This window comes from Pongo pygmaeus, chromosome 5 (assembly GCF_028885625.2).
Source record: "Pongo pygmaeus isolate AG05252 chromosome 5, NHGRI_mPonPyg2-v2.0_pri, whole genome shotgun sequence".
In the NCBI taxonomy this organism is placed as follows: Eukaryota; Metazoa; Chordata; class Mammalia; order Primates; family Hominidae; genus Pongo; species Pongo pygmaeus.
The window spans coordinates 39,220,280-39,245,747 of record NC_072378.2 but is presented as its reverse complement, the minus strand read 5'-3'; the positions used below and the strand labels follow the sequence as shown (position 1 = coordinate 39,245,747).

At 38.7% G+C, this 25,468-nt stretch overlaps 1 protein-coding gene across 1 annotated transcript in view; it reads right to left on the bottom strand.

The window, feature by feature from the left end:
• DNAH8 (dynein axonemal heavy chain 8) overlaps positions 1-25,468 on the bottom strand; it is a 311,999-nt gene that overhangs the window by 152,258 nt on the left and 134,273 nt on the right. Inside the window, exons 38-52 of the mRNA XM_054492591.2 lie at positions 24,883-25,046; positions 23,626-23,728; positions 22,501-22,605; positions 21,953-22,114; positions 17,325-17,549; positions 14,437-14,609; positions 12,603-12,781; positions 11,008-11,195; positions 8,397-8,483; positions 8,197-8,304; positions 6,881-7,015; positions 4,515-4,676; positions 2,297-2,543; positions 1,932-2,173; positions 1,707-1,847 (exon numbers count right to left, since the gene is read on the bottom strand). Coding sequence (XP_054348566.2) covers positions 1,707-1,847; positions 1,932-2,173; positions 2,297-2,543; positions 4,515-4,676; positions 6,881-7,015; positions 8,197-8,304; positions 8,397-8,483; positions 11,008-11,195; positions 12,603-12,781; positions 14,437-14,609; positions 17,325-17,549; positions 21,953-22,114; positions 22,501-22,605; positions 23,626-23,728; positions 24,883-25,046 — 2,421 coding nt within the window. The remainder of the gene's footprint in view (positions 1-1,706; positions 1,848-1,931; positions 2,174-2,296; positions 2,544-4,514; positions 4,677-6,880; positions 7,016-8,196; positions 8,305-8,396; positions 8,484-11,007; positions 11,196-12,602; positions 12,782-14,436; positions 14,610-17,324; positions 17,550-21,952; positions 22,115-22,500; positions 22,606-23,625; positions 23,729-24,882; positions 25,047-25,468) is intronic.

Sequence of the window (25,468 nt, the reverse complement as noted above, 5' to 3'; positions counted from 1 at the left end):
ACTGACATCTCTTAACTGAGAATCAAAGCTCAAAACTACAGTAAGACATCCTCGGTCTTTCAAAACAAAATTATTTCAAAATAAAATATTGTCTTCTATTATCCATTTTAAAGTAATTACTAGACAATTCATTGATTTGGGCCTTATATATTGTTTCTAACCTACCCACAAATGACTGACATCTCTTAACTGAGAATCAAAGCTCTAGAATGTGTAAGGAGAGATCATCTATAGATCAGAATTAGGAGAGCCCTTGAAGATCTATGATTAATTCTGTTTTAACTCAAAGACTAATACGGAAAACCGAGTAGAAAAAAAGAATGCTGGCTGGGCATGGTGGCTCATGCCTGCAATCCCAGCACTTTAGGAGGCTAAGGCAGGAGGACTGCTTGTGTCCAGGAGCCTAGACCAGCCTGGGCAGCATACAGAGACCCTGCCTCTACAAAAAATCTAAAAATTAGCTGGGCACGGTGGTGTGTGCCTGCAGCCCCAACAACTCCAAGGGCTGAGGCAGGAGGACAGCTTGAGCCCAGGACTTCAAGGTTGCAGTGAGTTATGATTGATTGCACCACTGCACTCCAGCCTGGGCAACAGGAAAGACCTTGTTGAAAGAAAAGAAAGAAAAGAAAGGAAAAGAAAAGAGACAGAGAGAGGGAAGGGAAGGGAAGGGGAGGGGAGAAAGAGAGAGAGAAAGAAAAAAGAAAGAAAGAGAGAAAGGAAGAAGGAAAGAAATAGAAGAAGGAAGGAAGGAAGGAGAAAGAGAAAGAAAAAGAAAGAAAGAGGAAGGGAGAAAGAAAGGAAGAGGAGAGGAAGGAAGAAAGAAAGGGAAAAAACAATGCTACAACTACTTGTCAGATAATTTTTATTTAAAGATTTTCCTTACCTGTTATATGCTAAATTTCCAAAGCCAAGATTGCCTCCCAAGTTTTCTTGATTGCAATAGGCCCCTTTCTGTTCTTTCCCACGAAGCTACCAACTTTATTTATTTATTTATTTATTTTTATTTATTTTGAGACAGGGTCTCACTCTGTCTCCCCAGCTGGAGTGCAGTGGTGCGATCTTGGCTCAGTGCAAACTCAACCTTCCAGGTTCAAGTGATCCTCCCACCTCAGCCTCCCAAGTAGCTGGGACTACAGGCACTCACCACTACACCTGGCTAATTTCTGTAGAAACGGGGTTTCTCCACGTTGACCATAGCTGGTCTCAAACTCCTGAGCTCAAGCAATCTGCCCACCTTGGCCTCCCAAAGTGCTGAGATTACAGTTGTGAGCCACCACGCCCAGACAATGAAGTCTTCTGTTGTTAGGATGGAACCAGTATTGTGTGTGTGTGTGTGTGTGTGTGTGTGTGTGCGTGTGTGTATGTGTTATTTTTAATTTATTTTAAAATTTAATGAATTACTATATTTTATTGACTGTCATTATTAGACACACTTTCTGGGACAGGTCACTAAACCTGACAATGGGAAAGATAGTTCATTCTGCTTCCTCTGACAACATCCCTCTGGGAAGTGAAAATAATAGAGAAAATAGTAAGATCATTAAGAAGATCTTTAATAGGAATCAAAATTATCAGAGCTTTTACAGCCACATCATCAAATGATTTTTATGGACTGTCTGAACTTTCTATTTCAGATGGCTGTAAACTGCAACTGAGTGGAAAAAAAATCAAAATCGAAGTAGTAAATGTACAAAAAAAAATCTTACTTGCACAATATAGTTGCACTCCAAGAGCTGCATTTTGGGATTGAGATTTAATTTCATATATGTGTATGTATCTTCAAAGACTTTCTCATACAGTGTCAGGAATACAGCAGCTTCCTGTGCAGTGCGTTTCTTCAACCACGCCTGCAACAAAGAAACAGAATCTCTGTTTATTAAGTGAAACGTGGAGAGACTCTGAGGGTTCTTCTTCCCATCTCTCTGCCCCACCTGTAAGATTGGCCTCCAGCTGAGAGCAGAGCTGCTGATATAGACCATGCCCATCCTAGAAACTGTGGCAGGAGAGGCGTTCTCGATATTGTGGACTTCAAACAGAAGCTTACAACTAGGGGCCATGGGAATGCGATCTCCATTAGCCAACGTCAGAGTTTTATTGTCATCCAAAACGGAATTTAAGTTCTCAATCCAGATGGCATCCACAGGACCATCTAAAATGAGGAAAATGTTTTCACCTGCAAATAATTAAAACAGAAAATCACTTATCACCTGCAAATAATTCAAATGGAAAAATCAAACAAATACTGTCTTAATACGCTGGCAGGGAAAAAATGATCACTAAGGAGGTTTGTGTATACCTTTTTTAGCTTTTAATGTTTTTCTCCACAGAGTAGAAAAAATCCCATCTGTCCAGTCATTGGTAGCAGTGTCCAGTCTGCCAAACATCTGAGGTGCAGTAATGGCTTTTGGATTCATTCGCATTTCTCTGTGAGGCCTTCCGCATTCTGTTTGTGACTTCATTAGAATCGTGATAACGGTTGTCTTTCCAGAACCACTGGGCCCAAGAGTCATCAAGCCATGCCGTACCAAAGACGTCTCATATAACTACACAATTAACCAATAAATTTAAAAATGTAATTTATGAGTCTCTTGCTGACATTCATAGTAGCTACTTGAAGATTAAAGGCTTTAAATGAGCTCTTCATTAAAGTAACCAGTTCACTATTTTTAAGTTGTGAAAAATGTTGTTTTACTAGATGTGCATAGCAAATGGGCACCACGTTATAAAATGATATGTGCTAAAGTAATAACAATGTGGAGCTTGAATTACATTTTGGAAATAATTAACTCAGCATCTAGTTTTTGCTTCGTGCGTGATAATTCCCTGTGATTTTGGTTTGTTGGTCTATAACCAGCAGTTTTTCCATGCGCAATCTTTCTCGGCATCCAATGTGATGATATCGCCCCTTAGTGGTGGAAAGCAGCAACGCAGAGCATCACAGTGAAGATCCGTTTCACAGGGGCCTTCTAATTCCCGAGAAGTACATCATGAATGAGGATTCCTGTGCAAGTGATTTATTCAGGGAGCGCTCCCAGGAGAAACCAGTAAAAGAAGAGGAAAGCAGGACAGGAATGGGAAGAAGCCAAGCAAGGTGTGATTGAGGACAAAGCCCTGTAGAGGGCAGACTTGAGCCTGATCCCGCGGGAGACTGGAGTGTAACTTACACCTCAAAGATTGCTCCACTTGGAACCAGGCGAGCTTGACTTTCCTACTCCAACTCTTAAAGAGGTTGGTTTGGGGGTGAATGGGAAACTCCTGTGCAGCACCTACTCTTTCTGCCTGCCAACAAAATAGCTCCAGTCCTCCTTTTGCTATTAGAAGCGAAAACACACAGAAGCTGAGCAGGAGCACGTGGAAATGGTACAAGAGATTCAAGGAGACATGCTAGGATCATGGAGAGCCACTGTTATAACATCCTGTCTGTAGTTTTCTCAATTAAAAAAAATAAGAAGTCAAAGGTCTGACAGCTGATCAGAGGTAGAGTGAGTTATTCTCCTAACATTTTGGACAGAAATGTATTACCATTGTAAACTATAGTTTAAAAGCAACAGAGGCACTGTTCCTGACATGTTCAAGAGCAATGTTATTGACATCAACAAAGAACCCAAAATTCTAGTCGCCACCCATTGAGATGGCAAGAATTTTAGAACTCAGTATACTGTATGCATATCATATATACAATCATGTTTTCCCAGAAATTTTTTAAACTCTTAAAATGGTTTCCAGTACATGAATGATGAAAAAGACTTTTCCCCCATGCACAAATTTCTTTGTAAGATTTGGATGTATCTCAGATACTTGCACATCTTATAATCTGGCAAGAACAGTAAGTTAAAATAAGAATTGTTATATTAATATTTCAAATGCAGTTTTCAACAATGTCCACAATTTCAGCTCCTTAATTTTCCAAAAGCTCTGGAAAATATTCCCAAAGCATCAAGCTCATAGAGATTTAATCCTGTGTCTCTGCTACAAGTTCTTGATTCTACTGGTAATCCAATCAAGTGGTTAGATGGTTATCACAAGGATGAAATGTGATGAACAGAAAGACACCAACATATGCAGTCAAAAGATTCAGGTTTTAGTGTAGGTGAAGGATATAACTTGTCCACACACAAAGCAGGAGCAAAGTAGTAGCACTCTCAGATTCCTCAGGCTCTGCACTCCACTGAGGCACCCAGCTGCAGCCAGTACTACCAGATTGGCACAAGAAGCCATCTGGGTTGTTCCATTCCCCTAGAGTTTTTATAACCTACTATTTCAGCCCAACATTGTCACCAGGTGTAAGTAACAACTGCAGTAAATTACTGCTTGATTACTGAGACGCAGGGTAAATCCATACTATCTTCCTAGGACCACCACATCCCCCCAAGTATTCTTTTTGCAATGATGTACATATGATGTTTTCATTTAACATTCACATCAAGTAAGACTAACCATGAGTTTTTCTATTCAGACAGGAATGTTTAACACATACTTATCATTATACTGATAATAGATTAAAATGTCTTTACCTGCACGAGTTTTAGGTTCCAGGGTGGATGGTTAATCAAACCCTCTATCTGAACCTGATTGGCTACTGCTTTTTGCAGTTCCACATAAGTATTACTATCCAGTTGCAGTCCTGGGAACAGGTCATTGATTAAGCTGAGGAACAGGGGTTCATCTTCATCAACCTAAGGTGGCATAGTTTAAAATAAATTCACTCATTCAGTCAACAAACGTTTATCAACTAGCTGGGATGTGCACAGTACTTATCACTTCATCCCCAGAGAACCATTTATTACTATCCTAATCAGGCTTGTATTCTCTAGTACTTTCTCCAGAATAGCACTGATATGGTTTGGCTGTGTCCCTACCCAAATCTCATCTGGAATTGTAGCTCCCATAACTCCCACGTGTCGTGGGAGGGACCCAGTGAGAGGTAATTGAATCATGGGGGCAAGTCTTTCCCTGCTGTTCTCATGATAGTGAATAAGTCTCACAAGATCTGATGGTTTTGTAAACGGGAGTTCCCTTGCACATGCTCTCTTGCCTGCCGCCATATAAAGACGTGACTTTGCTCCTCATTCACCTCCCAGCATGATTGTGAGGCCTCCCCAGCCATGTGGAACTGTGAGTTCATCAAACCTCTTTCCTTTATAAATTGTCTTTATTAACAGTGTGAGAACAGACTAATACAATCACCATTGAATCTACATTGTACCCAAAGTTCGTTAGCATTCAATGTGTTCTACAATCCTGCCCCAGTCTACTGCTCCAAAGTACGACCTCATTACTTTATCAGATGAATCTTTGCTTCTTACAGTGGCATTTGCATTAACCTTAAAAATGATAATTTGTAGTCCCAACCCCAATAAAGAACTAATATTTTATTTAAATTGGGGAAATAGCCATAACCCTGCATGACTTCATCCAACAATGGCTGGGAAAGTCCATCAGGGCAGTGTTCTGAGCCTTTCTTATAAGCAGTAGGTTTGAGTACACTGACTCCAATCCTTATTTGCAATGTCTTTAATGCATAGATTTCCCTGTTCCCAACATCTGACCCCTTATGATTTCTCTTCATTCTCTAGGGCTTTGCTGATGCTTTCTTGAATACTTGTCTAGGAATTTCCACAATACCATTATCTAAGGGAGGCTTAGACTGCACTCCAGCCTGGGTGACTTAGGGAGTCTAAGCCTCCATTTCAGTCCATGTTGGTCATACAGGCAGTGAGGTACACTGGCAGGAGCAGTGGATTTGGCACCAGAAAATCTTATAAATTTTTGTCCCGTCTTCTCAGCTGATGGTGATTATGGGGGAATCCTACAACCTCTAGTCTCTGTTCCCCAATAAGTGAAATGACAATAAGCAAGCTAGCCATCCAGATCCCACAGAGTTGCCGTGAGGCTCAAACAAGACAATACACCTGAAAAGACTTTGTAACACTAACGAAGTCCACAGATGTTAGTTTTTGTAACTAGAATGTAGCTTCCTGAACCATTTCTTCTTCAACCTTGTACACCCATGGCATGGGCACAATATGTGGCATGTAGAAATCCTTATATGCCACACAAACCTGTCCATCAGCTATTCAAAACAACCTGGCTGGGCTGGGCTGGGCATGGTGGCTCATGCCTATAATCCCAGCACTTTGGGAGGCTGAGGCAGGGTGGATCACTTGAGTCCAGGAGTTTGAGACCAGGCTGGGTGACATGGCAAAACTCTATCTCTATAAAACAGTACAAAAATTAGCCAGGCATGGTGGTGTGCACCAGTAGTCCCAGCTACTCGGGAGGCTGGGGCAGGGAAATAGCTTGAGCCTGGAATGCGGAGGTTGCAGTGAGCCAAGATTGCACCACTGCACTCCAGCCTGGGTGACTGAGTGAGACTCTGTTTCAGAGAAAAAAAAAAAAAAAACAGGCTGTAATCGAGACACGCATGAAAGCAGCATGCTCTCCACAGCAAATTTTCAGCGTGTTTTTGGAAAATAGAAATGATGTTTATGTTTTGGGAGAGATATATCTGAGATAAGCTGGTCACATACAGAGAAAGCAAAAAGTTCTCATGGTTCCCTGGGAATCCAGATTCTTATGCTGAGAATTTGTGTCACTTTGTGAATAATGGTAGAGAACTAGGTTGAATCTTGGAGCTGAAGCCCACTGATGACCTGTTTCACTGCACACAGCTGATAAAAGGAGGCACTTACAGTCCATGTTGGTCACACAGGGTCACGGCGTCTTTTGCTTTCTTCTGGAAGCACAGTGGTAGCTTTACACACTTATTATCCCTGTAATTATGGGTGCTCACAGCTCAACATCAGCCTACCTCTACTTGTCCACCAAATAGAAAGAAAACATTAAAATTGTGGAAAAGAAGAGAATTCAGAGAAGATACCAGTTTAGAAAGGTTCATATCTCTTAGTCCTCTCATGACAATGCTTAATTCACTATCTTCTGGTCTGGCTCTTTTTTGAGATCCAAGAGTCCTCAATACAGACAGAATATTTCTCAATCCAAAGTCATAATGAACCTGAGATGGGAGAAGAGGGCAAAAAGATGGTTTAATTGAAAAACTAAACATAGACTCACAGCTCACTCTATGCATATAGGTTGATCCTGATACTTATATGCGAAAGTTTTGGGGTGACTAAGCCGCAGAGGTTTATTAGCTCAACTTCCTGCCTTTCCTCTGACTGAAATATGATCATTCCATGGGAAAATCCAAGCTGCATGATCAAGTAAGTATTCACACCTTAAATATCTTTTGAGAATAATATAGTCTGATACAGTCTGAGCAACAAACAATAGATTTTTTTTTTTTTTTTTTTGAGATGAAGTCTCGCTCTGTCATCCAGGCTGAAGTGCAGTGGCGGGACCTCGGCTCACTGCAACCACCACCTCCCGGGTTCAAGCAGTTCTCCTGCCTCAGCCTCCCCAGTAGCTAGGATTACAGGCGCATGCCACCACGCCTGGCTAATTTTTTTTTTTTTTTTTTTTTTTTTGTATTTTTAGTAGAGACAGGGTTTCACCATGTTAGCCAAGATGGTCTCGATCTCCCGACCTCACGATCCACCCGCCTCGGCCTCTCAGAATGCTGGGATTACAGACGTTAGCCACGGCACCCGGCCCAAACAATAGATTTTTAAATGCATAACCAAGAGGTTACATGCTATGTGATTCCATTTACATAACATTCTTGCAATAAAATTCTAGACATGGAGAAAAGGTTAATTGGTTAGGGATTTGGGAGAGAGGTGGGTGTGGCTATAAAGTAGCATGAGGGAACCTTGTGGTGATGGAACAGAGCCATATCTTACACATTCCATACAACTACACACACACACACACACACACACACACACCAGTGCATGTATAACTGATGAAACCTTAACAAACTCTGTGGACTGCTTCAGTGTCCATTTCCGGTTTTGTTATTGTGCTATAGTTACAAGATGTCAACACCAGGCAGGGCAGGGTGAAGGGTACATGCCTCCCTGTACATTCCTTTGCAACTTCCTGTGAATCTACAATTATTTCAAAATAAAAGGGTCTTAAAAATACACAACCAATAGGTAAAATTAATTCTAAAAGCATTTTAGAAAGGAGTCAATGAGATTTTAACTCACTGATGAGTATTTATCAAGGGAAAATTACAAAGCAAAAAAAAAAACAAATACTATTGCTAGGGGGAAAGCAGATCTATAAAGTTACCTGTTTAGTAAGTTGCTCTTCACAGAGTTTGTAAAGAACGTAAAATTTTTGAGCCAAGATAACATTTTCAAGAAAACCACAGCTTGCAAGTTTAACTCTCATAATGATCTGAAAATTAATATAGTGAGTTTTTTTTCAACTTTAGTGAAAAACAAGTAAAGAACATAAAGTACATTATGCTTTTAAATCCTAGTGCATACCTGTCTATCAGGAACCATCATAGCAACAGTTCTAAACTGGATTTTTAGGTTTTCTGGTAGTTCCTGGCGCCCAGCATATCCAGGGTTCTAAAAGTTAAAATATGTTTAATTTTTAATTGTTAATACAATTTTCATTTCTGAATACAAATGTATTTCAAACCCCTAATTCAGATTTTAAGATGGTATTGAAAAATATTAGATTCATAAAATACTCGTTTTCTCAAAACAATGTGTATTAGACCATGCATATTTATTAATATTCATATGCCCTTTTATATATTTCCATTTTCATGATATTAATAAAGTCACACAATTTTGTGTGGCAAAATTGTGCCTACCAGCTTAAAAAATAGAAAATTGTGTCTACTGGCTTAAAAAATAGAAAAGAACATGAAATAATACAAGAGAAAACTGAATAGATACCTGATAATTATGGTCTAAAGTATGTTATTGAAAGAAGAAAAAAACTAACGATTTTATACTGATGAGCTTCCTTGGGCATTTTTTTTATTCCATGTCTTCAATTATTCTTTACAGTCACAGTTACAGAGCTCTTTGGCTAACAAAAACCCATGGAAGTGAGGAGAAATAAAGATGGCAGTGAGGGGAAATAAAGAAGGGAATGATGGGAAAAACACTGAAATGGACAAAAGTAGAGACAGACAGGAAATGAAGGCTAAGAAGCAACAGGTTGAACAGAGGTCAGACCCAAGTCTCAGAGGAAGGTTGGAGATTCAAAGACAAGTAAGGCCAACAGGAACGAGTTATTTTAGGCAAGTTTGTTAAAAACCTTCAGTCCCTGACCATTTACTGGGCACTGTCAATAGGCCAGGTACCTTGCTAGGGGCTGGAAATACAGAAATTGAGGCTGCCTCTCAATACTCCTCTTAACCTTCCTGAGCCACAGAAGCCCACTTGCAAGCTGAGTACAGCAACACCTAGATCAAAAACTACATTTCCCAGCCTGCCTTGCAGCTGCTGTGATTAGATTCTACACTGCGAGATGCAAAGGGGCACAATGTATGAAATATCCTTGATGTTTGTTTGAAGGGAGTTGACTCAGTCAATTTGCTGCAACACAATAGAGATGCTTTCTGTAGCATCTTGGTTCATAAGGTGACCTTGAAGATGGAATTCACGATGGAGTAGAACCGTAAAAGGATCTTAAGAGAATCCTTACATGTTAAACTACAATTTTTTTTAGGTTTCAGTTACTCACAGCTTAATGCAATATCTAATTGCTATTTCCAATATTATTCTTAATCCAGGGAGCATGTTAAGCTTTTTGTAAAATTCTAGACCGTAGTTTTACACTGAGTACATTTCTTCATCCCACTTCCTGACTTATAATCAATACTTCCAGATTATTCTTATTTCCCCCAACTGCTTTACTGGATGTTTGCTTACAATAAAGTGTATCAGAAACATTTCTGATTTTGCTTCCTATAATTTATCATCTTTATCCATAGGGACATTTAAAAACTCAGAGTGCTTTGTGTTATCTTGCAACTTCGAGATTTAACTTTATGGAAAACACATAAAAGCTTTAAATCTGGTGATACATAAAAGCATAAAAACTCCCGTTTATTCATGCCTTTGGTTTCCTATCTTTAGAACACTGAATCTCAAAGCTCACCCTTAATCACATGGTAACTGAGTTTGTTACAATTCTTTGGTAAAGGACCTTGTTAAATTATTGCAGAAATTTTATTTTTATTTCCTTTTATTCAGTGTCAAAGAAAAACCAAGTGTGGAGGTTAAGCAGTCAGATTTTTGTGTTAGAGAGACAACAACTTCTTCTTTCTCTTACTGGCTGGGTGACCTAGGAAGTTTTTAAGTCTTGCTGAGCCTCAGGTAAGTCAGCTATATAATACCCACTTCAGAGGGCTATCGTAGCTATAAGATACAGTGTACTTGTGAGAGAATATTTCAGGTCCTTCCCATTTCTAGTTACATGATAGGATGGCACGTTTTCCCCCACCCCACCACCCCTTGAAGTTAGGTCGTGAAACTTGCTTTAGCCAATGACTTAGGACTTGTGTCACTTCTGGAAAGAAACTCTAAGAGTCAAAGCACAATTCTTCATGTTCTCTTTTTCCTTTGCTACAGCAAAGAGCAATGATTGAGATAGTAGGTACCTCGTCAGGCCAAGTACTAAAGACATACAAAGCAGCCCTGGCCTCCCACCTCTACCCTAGTCAACCCACAGTGGACACGTGGCATGACAGAGAGATAAACCTTGTGGCTTTAAGCAATTAAGATTTAGGGATTGTTTGTTACTGCAGAACCACATGAGTTATGCCATCTGATATAGCACAGAGAACATTTAGCCTGCACCTTACACATATTATACTAAGTGGTCAATAAACAGTATCTATTATTATCATTAGCATATTACCTCTGTAGGTCTGGATCTGAATTTTTTTCATTGAAAAAAAGTACTCTTTTATATTCTGTCTGGGCTATAATGACATAAAAAAAATCATACAGTAAGAGAGAACAGCTCATGACTCCTGGATAGTTGGTCATTTACCCACTAACACATGCTTTGTTTTATTTATGTCTGTAACAATTAAACTAATTAAATTGCATTTAAAACCTTTTTTCTCACCATCGTTAAGAAGATTCCAAATTCTGGATTTAAATCAACACAATCACCATCAGAAAAAATGAACTGTTTCTTTCTTTCTTTTCTTGCTGTCAAAACAATATAAATTTGTTGTGCTGCCACTGATAATACAGGCAATTCAATTCTGTTAAACTCATCAAAACAGCCCCAGGAACCTGACTGCGCAAGACCTGCCATGAAAAACAGTTAATTTGTAAAGTTTTACTCTACCATATACCTTCTTGATAACAATCATTTCTCCAGTGCTCCCAAACCATTATACATTGAAATGGGATTATGTAAAGTTTCATATCTGGCTGTTGATAAATACATATTTAATTCCAGTGATAAACAGAGGTTTAATTATTTGTATATTTTCATCAAAAAATGGAAATAGTACACTGCTAAGATGAAAGTATAAATTTTGGGGGTATTTTGAAAGTAGAACCAACAGTGTTTGCTGACAGATTGGATCTGAGTATAAGAGAAAGAGCGGAGTAAATGATAGGTGGAAGTTGTTTGGGGATGGTTGTTTTGTTTGTTGTTGTTGTTGTGTCTGAGCACCTAGAGATCAGGAGTTTTGGGTTTTTGTTTTTGTTGTTGTTGTTTTGTTTTGTTTTTTTTGGTGGAGTCTTGCTCTGTAGCCCAGGCTGGAGTGCAGTGGCAAGATCTCGGCTCACTGCAACCTCCACCTCCCGGGTTCAAGCAATTCTCCTAGCTCAGCTTCCAGAGTAGCTGGGATTACAGGCACGCACCACCATGCCCAGCTAATTTTTGTATTTTTAGTAGAGACGGGGTTTCACCATGTTGGCCAGGATGGTCTTGAACTCCCGACCTCATGATCCGCCTGCCTTGGCCTCCCAAAGTGCTGGGATTACAGGCGTGAGCCACCGTGCCCGGCTGGGAGTTTGGTTTTAAACATAGTGAATCTGGACCTGTTAGACATTTAAGTGGACATGCTAAATCAACAGTTGTATGTAATGAATATAGAGTTTCAAGAAGTCCGAGCTAGAGATATAATTCTGGAGTCATCATACAGATGGCATTTAAAATTTGGACCTACATAAGATTACCAAGAGAATGCATGTAGAGAGAAAAGAGAAGACTGCCAAGGACTGAGCTCTGAGGCTGATGTGTCTTCAAATATTTTTTTCTCTGTCCATCTGAAAATACTTTCTACCTACCTTTCAGGATTTTCTCAAAATTTTCCATCTGCTGATGGCCACCCCCTTCTTATTTTCCAGTGTTGCTATGCTTTCTAAAAATCTTTCATTTCCATGGGAGGGAAGCCACATGTGTCCCCCATTTGCTATCCTGATCCTCTCTACTATTATTTCAGGCAACTATACATTGATTACATTTTCGTAATCTAATACACATTCCATGCATAGACTATAACACTAGCAATAGTATTGAACCATACGAAATTGTTGATATCCAGCCATTTTTGACCTAGAAAAATGGCAATATCATACGGATCAACCCATACTAATGTAGATTATGTGAAATCGCATCACTTTGGACTTGTATCAGAAAATAACATTAAAAGGCAATAAAAATAAATTCACCTAAAATAATCTACATTATTTGACACTTGCCTTTGAAAATCCTTCCTAGGCCTCTGAAATCCATTTGATCTGAGCAATTGAACACGACCACATATTTTCCCAAACACCTTCCCATGTCTTTTGTGGTTTCTGTTTTGCCAGTGCCAGCGGGTCCTGCGGGAGCGCCTCCCATGTTCATGCCCAAGGCCTGAGCTAACGTGATATAGCATCTGCAAATGTTCATCCAATAAAGCATTGTGAGTATGGGATGACATGTTACAGGATGGCGCAGGCAAAAATCCAATGTGATTGGAATGGGCCTATTTATTTTAGAGTCTGAGTAGCCCACATAAAAGAAGTGAACAAACAAGGTTAGGGTACTTGATATTCATTAAAAGTACTACAGTGAGTCCAAAGATTTCTTGAGACTAATTTTGAAACTCCTCAACCCTGACTTAAAACCTTCAGGCCTTCCTCCCATTACCGTCAGGAGAACCAAATGAGCAGTATTGTGCTGGCAGATGTTTAACTGGCTCTCCAGAAAAAAAAAAAACAAACCTGGTTTTCATGTTTGCCAATTTCTATTGTATAAATACTTCCACGTGGTCAACGGCAAGCTACCAATGTGATATCACAAAGTCGGGGCAAAATGCACATAGACAGAAACCAGGTAAGGCCGGGCACGGTGGCTCATGCCTGTAATCCCAGCACTTTGGGAAGCTGAGGCGGGCAGATCATGAGGTCAGGAGTTCAAAACCAGCCTGGTCAATATGGTGAAACCCTGTCTCTAAAAAACACAAAAATTAGCCAGGCGTGGTGGCATGCGCCTGTAGTCCCAGCTACTTGGGAGGTAGAGGCGGAGGTTGCAGTGAGCCAAGTTGGCACCACTGCACTCCAGCCTGGGCAACAGAGCGAGACTCTGTCTCAAAAAAAAAAAAAAAAAAAAAAGAAACCAGGTAAGCACCACAAGCTGATGCAAGTCAGCTCCAGCACACCACTGTAAATAAATAGTTTCACTATGAAATAATTCGCTCATTTAGAAAAGTGCAAAGAATACTAATATAATAAATCTCTTTGTATCCATGATCCAGCTTCTGTTGTATTTGTTTTGGATCTAAGTAAAACTCAGTAAAGATCTTAGTAAAGCTTCATGAGACATGATGCTTAATATGTAAATACCAATAGAAGAGAAAATACCGACAAATTTACGTTGCTATGGCACTGGGCATATAAAAGGGATAGGTTCAATAAATCAAAAGGAGGCTGAAGATGTGATTTGATATAATTTCACCTGGAGGCAGCCCTACTTAAAGTAACAGCAGCACTTAATATTAAATAACCCAATTTAAGTCCATTCTAACAACATTTATTGAATGTTTTCTATGCACAGCATACTTAACTGGGTGTCATGGGATAAAAAAGACCTAGTAATTGCCTAGTGTCATATAATGGAAAGAATTGTGACGGGATCTGCCATTGACTAATTATTCATATTGGCCATGAAAATGTACTTTAGGTGTCAATTTCCACATCTGAAAATACAAAGACTAAATTACATGATCTCCAAGGTACCTTCCTTCTTTGCAATTTTAACTTCTTTTGGGATTCTAGGAATATTTTTCCATCTTGCAATCTAAAATTCACCATTAAATTACTCACAGTCAACATTCAAGTTTGCTTTTATTCTTTTATCTTTTTCTACTTCATAAAAATTCAATGCACATGTATATTTAAGTGGTTATTTCATTGTTAGGTTGACTTTAATGAGCTAGCATCTACCCAGCATGACAGAAATATACTTTTGTTAATATTTCAAATTCAACTATAAATAATGTTAAACACATTTTAAAATTACAAAATAAAAAACAAAAACTGGGTTTCCTACCTATCTGTTAATGGAGTGATAACAAGGCGATCAGTACATCCCAGAAATTCATTTTGGTAAATAAAATCAACATCTGTAATAGACACCACAGTTTGATCCAAATCTTCCTTAAAATAAAATCTACTCTGTTTTAGCCATTCAAAATCAGTAGGTGATTTGATATGCATTTTTACCTTAAAAACATAAAATACAAAAAAGTTATATACTGAATGGCAATAGCATAAAACATAAGCATGTGGGCAGTTTTTTTAATTCACTCTTTGATGAACTGATTCCTATTCACTTAACAAACATTTATTGAGTTTCTTCCTATGCTTGACACTGTGCTAGGCAAACAAAGACAGAGATGGTTCCAGGCTTCCAGAGCTTACAGAAAAGGGCAAAAGGCAAACAGTGAAACAAATCATTGCAATAAAGTACAAAGGGCACCACCGCCGAAATTCAGGGCTCATGAATATATGGAGCAGGAGGACCAAACTACTCCAGGGTATGTGAGAGGGGCACTCAGAGGAAGAAAACATCTCAACTAAAACCCAGATAAACAGTAGGAATTAGCCCGGGCCACCAGGAGCGGGGAACAAAAGGGATCACGAGGGTGTGGGAAGAGTAAGTGCTATAGGCAAATGCCCAGAAGATCTGATTGGCATCTTCAAGGAATTGAAAAAAGGTCAGTACAGCTTGGGGCATCCCGGCATCTAGAGAAAGCATGAGAGTTGAGGGTTCACAGGGCCATGGAAAGGGGTTTAGGAATGTCCTCATAGCAGTCGGAAGCCACTAAAGGGATTAAGCAGGGAAACACATGGTTATATATGCACATGTCTCCCTGCACCAGCACTATAGCCAAGCCACCCAACCTGCCTAGTCATCAGCATATACATGTGAGGCAAGAGGTACTGGGCTCCCATAGCCATGGATGCAAGCTCTAGTACCTGGTCCATTCAAAGAGACAGAAACCAGGTAAGCAACCTTAGGAACTCCATTCCATCACAACCACATTCTGAGGAGCTTTGTGACTTTCCAGTGAAACTGGTGAAACACCGGTCCTGCCCATTCAGAAGAATCAACACAGGAAGTGGCAAGTGGTCCCCTTCCCTGCTCTTAAACCCAGTAGGCCCACTTCCAGGTCATTCAATTGACACTAAAAAATGGACTCGTGGCTACTATACAATGTTCAGATCTCCATCTGACCAGGCCTCCATATTCCTTGCTATTTACCGTCCTGCTTTTTGTTCTTGTTTGTTGTTTGGTTATGATCTTGCTTCCTCCTCTAGTTAAGGACTGGCTTCCCACCTAAAGCACAGTTTGTATTCATCACCTTGAGTTACTTTCAGGTAACACAGTCTGGCCCCACCCACAGGGAATGCTCTGTAACACAGGACTCAAGGCTGTGGGGATGCTCTCGGCCAGCTACTTTCAACCATCTGTTAAGATGGTAAGGAGGAGGTGGAGAAGAAAAGAAGAATAGTTAATATATTTATTGAGTTCTTGCTGTATATCAGGTTGTTCTAATAATTGTACATGGAAAAATAAAATGCATATATGTTGACCATGAGATCTCATTTAGTTGGGATGCAAACAGTTCAATGGTGATTAAGATAAAAGAAAATGGTTTCATAGTTTTCCTTATGTACATGGTTTTTTTTTTAATCCCTCTGGATGTAAAGTAAAGTTTGCTCAGCACTTAATTTTAAAAGAAATTTCTTTTACAGGACTTCAGCTTTAGGAGCCAGTGAGAGATGTATAGACAACATCCTCAAACGTATGCTGACAGCAGATACAATAATGAACTCCATACTAGTGCTTCTTGAGGTGGACGTCAATTAAAGTCAAAGTATAATGGTAACTGCAATTAGTAAAAGCTAGTCCGTGGAAGGCCAAAACAATGTAAGTGTGCAGCTTTCTGATAGTAGCTTAATCCAGAGATAAATCCTAGCGCAGTTTTTCCTCAAACTTCAATGTGCATATGAATCTCCTAAGAATCTTGATAAAATGCAGATTCTGATTCAGTAGGTCTTGGATGGGAGGAGGGAGGCTGGAGATTCTGCTCTTTTCACCAACTTCCAGGTGATACCAAAGCACTGGTCGGCATGTAATACTTTGAGAAGCAAGGATCTGGGTTGCAGGGGGATGGATGGACTGACTGGTTGTCCTTCAAATAATCTTCAATAAATATAAATTATCTGATTAGAACTTTTGGTAAAACTTCGAAACAGGCAGTCTGTGATCACATTCTCTAAAACAGGACCCAACCTGCATGAATTATGTGTCTGGGATGAAGGAAAGAGATATCTTTAAAATGTATCAAATCAAGTAGACTAAAGCAATAGGAGTTCAATGGGAGGTAAACATTATCAAATAGTGGCATTTCAAAACCACCTGTAATAGAAAAATCCTTGCTTTAGAAGTTGGCCTTGGTCAAGGCCACTGGTTAGAGTCCCATTTCTAAAGGAATTCAAACACTTACCCTTCTTAGTTCCACCCTACAGAACTTTGCCTAAATCAAGCCCATGATCACCATCAACTGGATGAACAGCCGTGACAGTGCTCTGAAGCCTGATTCCGTTCCACCTGTGCTCCTTTTCCAATCGACCCAGCATAGTTTATGACCTAAATTATATCATGTTCCTGGTTATTTGGTTTAATGGAACAATTAGTTGGCTCATATCACATCAGTTGGTTCCAAACTTTCAGAGTGCCAAATGAATACATAATATGGTTGTTTAAGCCATCCAATACAGAAATACAATACTGTGAACATGATATTGATGGACAGTTATGAAAAAGGACCAAGTAAATGGAAAGTTCATGTAAGTTAGACAACATATACAATTCTTAACTGTTCATTGTTAGTTAGTACACTAAATTAAGAAAAAAAAAAGATACCTTACCAAGTCATCAAAAATATCTCTCTGATGCACATGGATGGTAATTAGAGTCTCGAACTTCACTCTATCAAACTTGCTTAGATCATGTGTTGTCTGACTAATGAGAGTATTTAGAATATCCAGAAATTTCTGATTGGTCACTTGCATGATTTTCCTGTCATCTTTTGCATTATGTAAGGCCTCTTCTGAATCGTGTGTCCACAACATCTGAATTCCCAGAAGTCCAACCTACAGATCCAGCAGAAAAATATTAAAATTTACCAAATATTTAAAGCACATCTGCAATAAAATTTGGTGGTCACTTATTCACATTTTAAACTAAAAATGAGATCGACTTGCATTTCTTCACTCCCAAAGGAGGGAAACAGTTAAAGTTTTAACCGTTAATATTTCATTATTTCAAAGTAGATAGATTAATGATCATTAAAATACTGGCTACCATTTGTTGAACTACATGTGTGTTACAGAAGATGGTTAGGAAATTTTTCTACAGAGAGTCTGAGACAATTGCATACTTCATGCAATGATTTTTCTTTCTCAAGAAAAGCAAAGGAACTCTTTATTATCTGCTTGTTCTTGAACAGGGCTTCCCGAAGGTCTCTCTGCTCTTCTAAAAACAGTATGCTGCCTATCTCCTTTCTTGATTGCTGGCTCTCTCTGATATCCAAGTTTTTATCTACATCTACTTTTCTGTCTCTATACTTATCTATAGAAGAGAGAGGGAGACAGAAAATGAGGAGGGGAGAAGGTTGTATTCTTTGTATCCTGATGAAGGCATAAAGAAATTGTGAGAAGATGTCACCTTAACCTACAATTTCTGCCCCAGAAAAGGTAATAAAAGTGGTCTGAGCATGCCCCACCCTCACCCCTTCACTGAAATGGTTGTCCCTTCAGGAGCTCTCATTCATCCAGAGTCGAATGACAGATTCAACATCATTAGGACCAAAAAAAAGGACTGAAAGCAGGGCAGGCAGTATGTGGATACTGCTTGGTATGGGTTCAACAGTGAGAAAAGAAAGAATAAAACTCTCTTTCTGTCCCTGCCTTATCAGGGACTTTGATACTTTTCCTGCTAGAGCAGTGGCCAATCCTGGGGGCTGCAGCTAAAGATAAATGAAAGCACCTGGCTGAAGTGAGCAATGGGATCCGGAGAAAATAAGCAGTGTCAGAAAGCCCCCCAAGAGCAAGCAGATTCTGGCCCTGTCAGCAGCAGATGATGGTCCAAGTGGGGAAAGACAAAGAGAAAAACTACAAAAGCATAGCAGTGTAAGGCTGCCTGACTTAAAGACAAATAGACCAGCAGACCCCAAAACCCACTGCATAATGATGTCTATACAAAGGCAAGTCTTTACAATCATTATCTTGAGTCACCAAGAACAGCTTAAAATTATGTTTTTATACTCAGTCTAAAAAGGCATGCGACTTAGTGGTGAAAACCAGAGGATGTTTCATTAAAAAACAAAACAGCAAAACAAGAATGCTCATTCTCATCAATATTACTCGATGCCTATAATAAGCACATTAAACAACATGAGAAGGCACCACATATTCTCACACACACGGAAGCTAAAATAAAGCTGACCTCAGAGAAGTGAAAGCAGAATGGAGAATACTAGAGGCTGGGAAGGGTAAGGAGAAGAGGATAGGGATGGATTTGCTAAAAGACACAAAATTATAGCCAGGTAGGAGGACTAAGTGTTAGAGATCTATACCAGTGGTCCCCAGCCTTTTTGGCACCAGGGACTGGTTTCATGGAAGACAATTTTTCCATGGACGGGGGTCGCAGGATGCTTTAGATTCACATAAGCAGCGCACAACCTCGATCCCTCAAATGCACAGTTCAGTTCACAATAGGGTTTGCCCTCCTATGAGAATCTCATGCCACCGCTGATCTGACAGGAGGTGGAGCACAGGCAGTCATGCTCACTTGCCTGCCGCTTACCTCCTGCTGTGCGACCCAGTTTCTAATAGCCCATGAACCGGTACCGGTTTGTGGCCGGGCCAGGTGGGGGTGGTTGGGGACCCTTGTTCTATACCACTGTAGGATAACTATAGTTAAGAATAACATATAGTTTCAAATAGCTAGAAGGAGGATATTGAATGTTCCCAACACCAAGAAATGATAAATGTTTGAGATGATGGATATGCTAATTACTCTCATCTGATCACAAGACATATTATATGCATCAAAACATCACTATGCACCCCATAAATACGTACAATTGTTATATGTCAATTTAAAAAAAGAACAAAGGAGAAAACAGCAATAAATACATAAATAAGGTATTGGAAGGGAATACACTAAAATATTAATAGTCATAATTTCCAGGTGGTAGAAATATGGGAAATTCTTATTTCCACTTTTATTTTATTTTTATTTTATTTAAGTTTCGGGATACACGTGCAGAACGTGCAGGTTTCTTACATAGGTAAACGTGTGCCATGGTGGCCCATCACCTATGTATTCCACTTTTATATTTTTTGCATTTTCCAAAATTTTGCAGCAAGGATCCATGGCATTAAAATAGTTAAAACATGTTTTAAAAGAAAGCAGAAGTGGAATTTCAAATAATTTCAGATAAAAATGTTAAATTAACTCGACAGTAAGAAATTTCAGTCGTTTGAAAAAATGCCTTAAAATATTTAATATATGTGTATATATGTATACATACACATATATGAATATATTCATATATACTTATATGAATATATTCGTATATATACATACGTATATACATTGTATAAAATACTTTGTAAAATACAATGTATTATATACGTTGTATAAAATACTTTGTAAAATACAATGTATTATATACGTTGTGTAAAATACTTTGTAAAATACAATGTATTATATACGTTGTGTAAAATACTTTGTAAAATACAATGTATTATATACGTTGTGTAAAATACTTTGTATAATACAATGTATTATATACGTTGTGTAAAATACTTTGTATAATACAATGTACTATATAGGTTGTATAAAATACTTTGTATAATACAATGTACTATATACATTGTATAAAATACTTTGTATAATACAATGCATTATATACGTTGCATAAAATACTTTGTATTTATGTATATATGTATATATGAAATACAAAGTATTTTATACATGTGTATATATGTTTATATATATATACACACACATACACTAGAGAAAATCCTGAAAACTAGTCATCTTTCCTACTACATCCTGTTCAACTTCACCACTGTTCTGAACTTGCTCTCAACTCTCTACCTAATGCTAAATCCTCAGTCTAATTTAGGCCAAGCCTCTCCTTCAGGATATACAGGGTCTGGAGAGAGAAAATATGTGGATTTAGCTTCAGGAACTCTTTTCTCAATTTAACAAAGTATTTTATAAGCTTTATCACAAAGGTAATAATGCTAATAAGAATACTAAAGGTTCCCAAGGTATTATATAATATAAAAATCACAATATTATTCTCTCCAGTAAAGGTTGATTCTGTATCTGTACTTCTGTGGTTTGAATAAATGATACATCATTTCAGCTGTCTTCATTTTGTGTGCACTAATTCAGGATTTGGAGCTCAGGTTGGGAGGAGTAGTTGGAGAAGAAATACCATTTGGGCAAAAATTGCCCACATTTTCCTTGGATATCTCTTGCCTTTTATCCCATGCTCTCTCTGGCCAGATCACAAATCATCACTTTTCATTTCTCTTGAATGAAAGTGTAATGAAACCATTGGTACCTGTTCCAACCCTGGCCTCTTTGAGGTCTTCACTTTCTAAACATTAGTTGCATGAAAAAGCCTCTCAACAATTTATGTCCATTTTTAATTGCTTGAAGGGAAATTAAAGACAAGATGGATTTCATTTCAAGAAAAGGTATGCTCATTCCCTTTACATATATCTATATCCGTATCATATCTATGAATTGGTGTATATATATACATATACACACACACACATACACATGCACATACACACACAGATGGTCCCCAACTTTCAATGGTACAACTTAACAATTTTTTTACTTTACGACAGTGCAAAAGCAATATGCATTTAGTAGAAACTGTACTTTGAGTACCCATACAACCATTCTGTTTTTCACTTTCAGTGCAGTAGTCAATAAATTATATGAGATAGTCAACACTTTATTATAAAATAGGCTTGGTGTTAGATAATTTTGCCTAACTGTAGGCTAATGTAAGTGTTCTGAGCATCTTTAAGATATACTAGACTAAGCTTATGATTGGTAGGTTAGATGTATTAAATGCATTTTGGTTAATGATATTTTCAACTACGATGAGTTTGTTGGGAGATAACCCCATCATAAGTCAAGGAGTTTCTGTATACAAATACACACACACACACACACACACACACACTTACATATGTGTCTATTAGACTCAATGTATGTATCCTTCATGATGGGAAAATAGTGGCATATCCTCCTCTGGGACATGGTATGGGTTGGTCTAGAATGGTGTAGGTTGACAAGCAGGTGGTTGGGAGCTGAGGCTAAAATGAGCGTGAGTAGGCCACTCTAACCTAATTCAAAGCTGCAATTGCCTCACACCATCAGGCCAACCACCTGCTAAGCATCCTTCCCCTTTATTTCCATTTCTTTTCACCATTACTGAAGCATTGTGTATTCTCACCTGTGCTGGAAAGTGGCTGAGGAATGGTAAGAGTTGAAATCCTGAATCACTGATTTGATAGAAAGCGGATCTAATTATATTATGTAATGATGACATCTGCATTTTTAACAAATCCAGTAGCCAAATCTCCACAGGACCTTTGGCCATAACAGAATTATCCAACTAAAACAAAATTACAAGGATATTATAAATTGATAATAATTTGCCATTTTTACAGATGTTCCATGCACACTTAATAAATCATAGTGCCCTATGCCAAGCAAACAGTTTCATATTTTATACAAAATATTTTAAATATGGGTAAAATCATCTAATACCATAGCTGGAAGGAACTACAGGGATCACCTAGTCCAAAACTTTCACTTTATAAATTATAAATGAGTCTCAGAGAAGTTAAAGGATTTATCTAAACTAGTTTTTAACAAAGCCCAGGGCTGTAGAATGAGAACTCCCTCTCCTCCTGTTTTTTTCTGTAGGAGAACTGCATTCTCCTCAACCTAAGTTTTTAAAGAAATTCTAATAACAAAATTTAAAGCAAGGTAAATTACAACAATTTTTTCTCCTTCTCTTGATATGACGGCCATGATGCGATCATAGTCTTTTGCATGAAATGTCACCTCATTGATGTTGTCAGATACTGCAGGGAGATGTGGCTGTAAGACAGAGGAAAACATCACACATGAGGCTGGACATAAAAGCCGCTGAGATGTTTTTAAAAGCCTTAATATTTTGTATCTTTTTAAAACATTAAGTATTTACTTTATTGTCTCAAAAAATATAGAGAGACTCTGCTTTGACCTTTAACTGGCTTGGAGGTCTACTTTTTAAAATCAAGCCCTGCGGAATGTTTTCTCCAAGTCCTGCAAATGCCCCCCTCCCATGCTATGCAGATTAGACTAAGGACTGTCACCTTCCACCAGATGGGGACTGGACCATACCGCCTCCCCCCTCCTCCCCCGACAGATACAGCTCAGTCCTGCCCTCTCTCCTAGCTCTACCTCCACCTTTCACAGAGCCTTTCCATTCTCTTTTCTCATTGTTACAAGTCCCTGGAAACCAACAAGGAAACAACATTAGCCGTTTTCCAGATCCCCAAACCGGAACTGGCCCTGGGATGGGACCTTCTGTGTCTCCCACTCTCAGTTCGCTACAGTTTTTCTTTTCCTCTTCCAAAATATTGCTCTCGGAAATGGCTAAAAGCATTTGAGAAGTATTGAGGAAGGAAAAAAGGACAAATCCAAAATATAATCCCTATTTGGTCTAAGAATATTTAGAATAAAATACTCAAAATGATAAATTCGATTTAATAAACACATACTGTGTGCTACAGACTTTGCTATGCATGGTCTCATATAATCCTCATGACAGTCCTGTGAGGTGAGAACCATTAATATCCTGATTTTACAGATACGGAATTGAGGCATGGGGAAATTAGGAAGCCTGCCAAGATCACACAGCTAGGAATGGCATAGTCAATGCATAGTCGCTCAACACTGCTGGACTGCATCAGGATGACAGGCTCCAAATACACAGAAAATATGAAATTTTATGATCAATGTAATTTGTAATACTCTTCTTTCCTGCCTGCATTTTTAAGATTTTAACTTCACTTTTATTCTTCATTGTGTATGTCGTGGGAAAAGCAATTTAGATCACAGGTTCTTAGATTATACCTGTATGGTGTGGGAATCACTGGCTTGTCCAAGAATTTCCAGGAGAACTGGATCAGATACAAAGAAGAATCTTGGAAACAGTAATCGTTTCTTCTCCAAATACCTTCAAATAAAGTCAATAGTATGTTACCAAGTGGTTTTTTCCCCCAAAATTATTATTTTTTTAGTCAAGACAATCACTAACATCTTTCCTAAGATAATAGCAAACACCTAAAGTCATTTATCACCTATCCCTGCAATGTTTGGTGAAAACCAAAGTCCATGCTCCACCATGGATGACACTTGGGAAAACAAGAGATTCAGAGCAAGGCTGCCCCATCATCTGCTGTCCTCTCCTTTCTCATCAGATGCCCTCCTATGACCTTTCTGAGACTGCTGGAAACCTCATGGCTTAAACCCAGGGGGAGCACAAACCTTATCTCCAAACCAACACATTTTGAGAGTGAAACGGAGGACAACTAACCATTAAGCCAGGACAGAGGCATAAACTTGGACAAACCAGGATGTATTATCACCCTATTTCAAATGGAGATTGAAAATGAACTGCCTTAAAAAAATTATCCTGACACCATCCTCTTGTGACAGTAAAAATAAAATAAAATAAAAATGATCTTTGAGTTTGGTGAATTGTTCTCTTAGTGCACATTTCTATTCTACACCTGCAGTGGCCTGAATGTTAGCCCTCAAAAAGACATGTCCAGGTCCTATTCCCTGAAATCCTGAAGCGTGACCTTATTTGGAAAAAGGGCTTTTGCAGAGGGAGTGAAGTTAAGGATCCTGAAGAGCCCTGAATCCAGTGACAAATGTCGTCATAAGAGACACACAGGAAGAGGAGAAGAAGGCCAAGTGAAGACAGAGACAGAGATTGGAGTTATGAAGACACGAACCAAGAAACTCCTAGAGCCACCAGAAGCCAAAAGAGGCAAGGGAGGATCCTCTCTTAGAGCCTTCAGAGGGAGCCAGCACCTTGATTTCAGACTTCATGTCTCCACAACTGTGAGAATGAATTTCTGTTGCTTTAAGCCAACTGTCTGTGGAAATTTGTTACAGCAGCCCGAGGAAACTAATACAATGCCTTAACCACCCCCAAGTCAAAGGTGCCTTTCTCACAGAAAAATTCAATCTATGTGAAATTTTAAGTTCCTAGCCCCACTTTAACCATCACTACCAAACCAGAAATGTAGTCAATACTAGTAAGTTTGGGATAAAACACTGTCACATACAAAATGATACGTGATTTAAAAATTAAACTCTTACCCTGTGAGTGACTTCTGACATACTTCCAACTGCTCATGTAAATGAGGTAAAAGTTGTCCCATGGTTTCATCTCCAACACAGCAATTAATCACATTGGGATTCTCATGAGCTCGCTGCATTATTTTTATCCACGACTTGTCAATATTCTGAAAACGTTTTGCTTCCTGAAAACGCATCCATAGCCAGTAAAGATTAGCATTTGGATAATTGAAAAAAAGCAAAGTCTTCACCTTGGAATTTTCTATAGTTCTTCAAACCAGCCTCTATTAGTCTCAGGCTGCATAATTTAAACAGACAATGTCTTTTTCATTTGAATTAATTCTGAGTGACGCAAACCCAAAGTTATAAAATTGCATATTAAAATGCTTCTTTATCACAATGAGGCTTATTGCTTATTTGTTTCATTGCATTTAACATGTTTTTCAAAGTACCACATGATTAATTTGCAGAGCTATCAACTTAAAGTTCCAATCTAGTGTTTCAGCACCCCAGGTGTTTTGGTTTGAGGAGCAAACTGAAGAAGCATGAAAATAATTTGATCTCAGGATCCTTGGAATAATTACAGCTCAATAGTACCCCAGGGCGG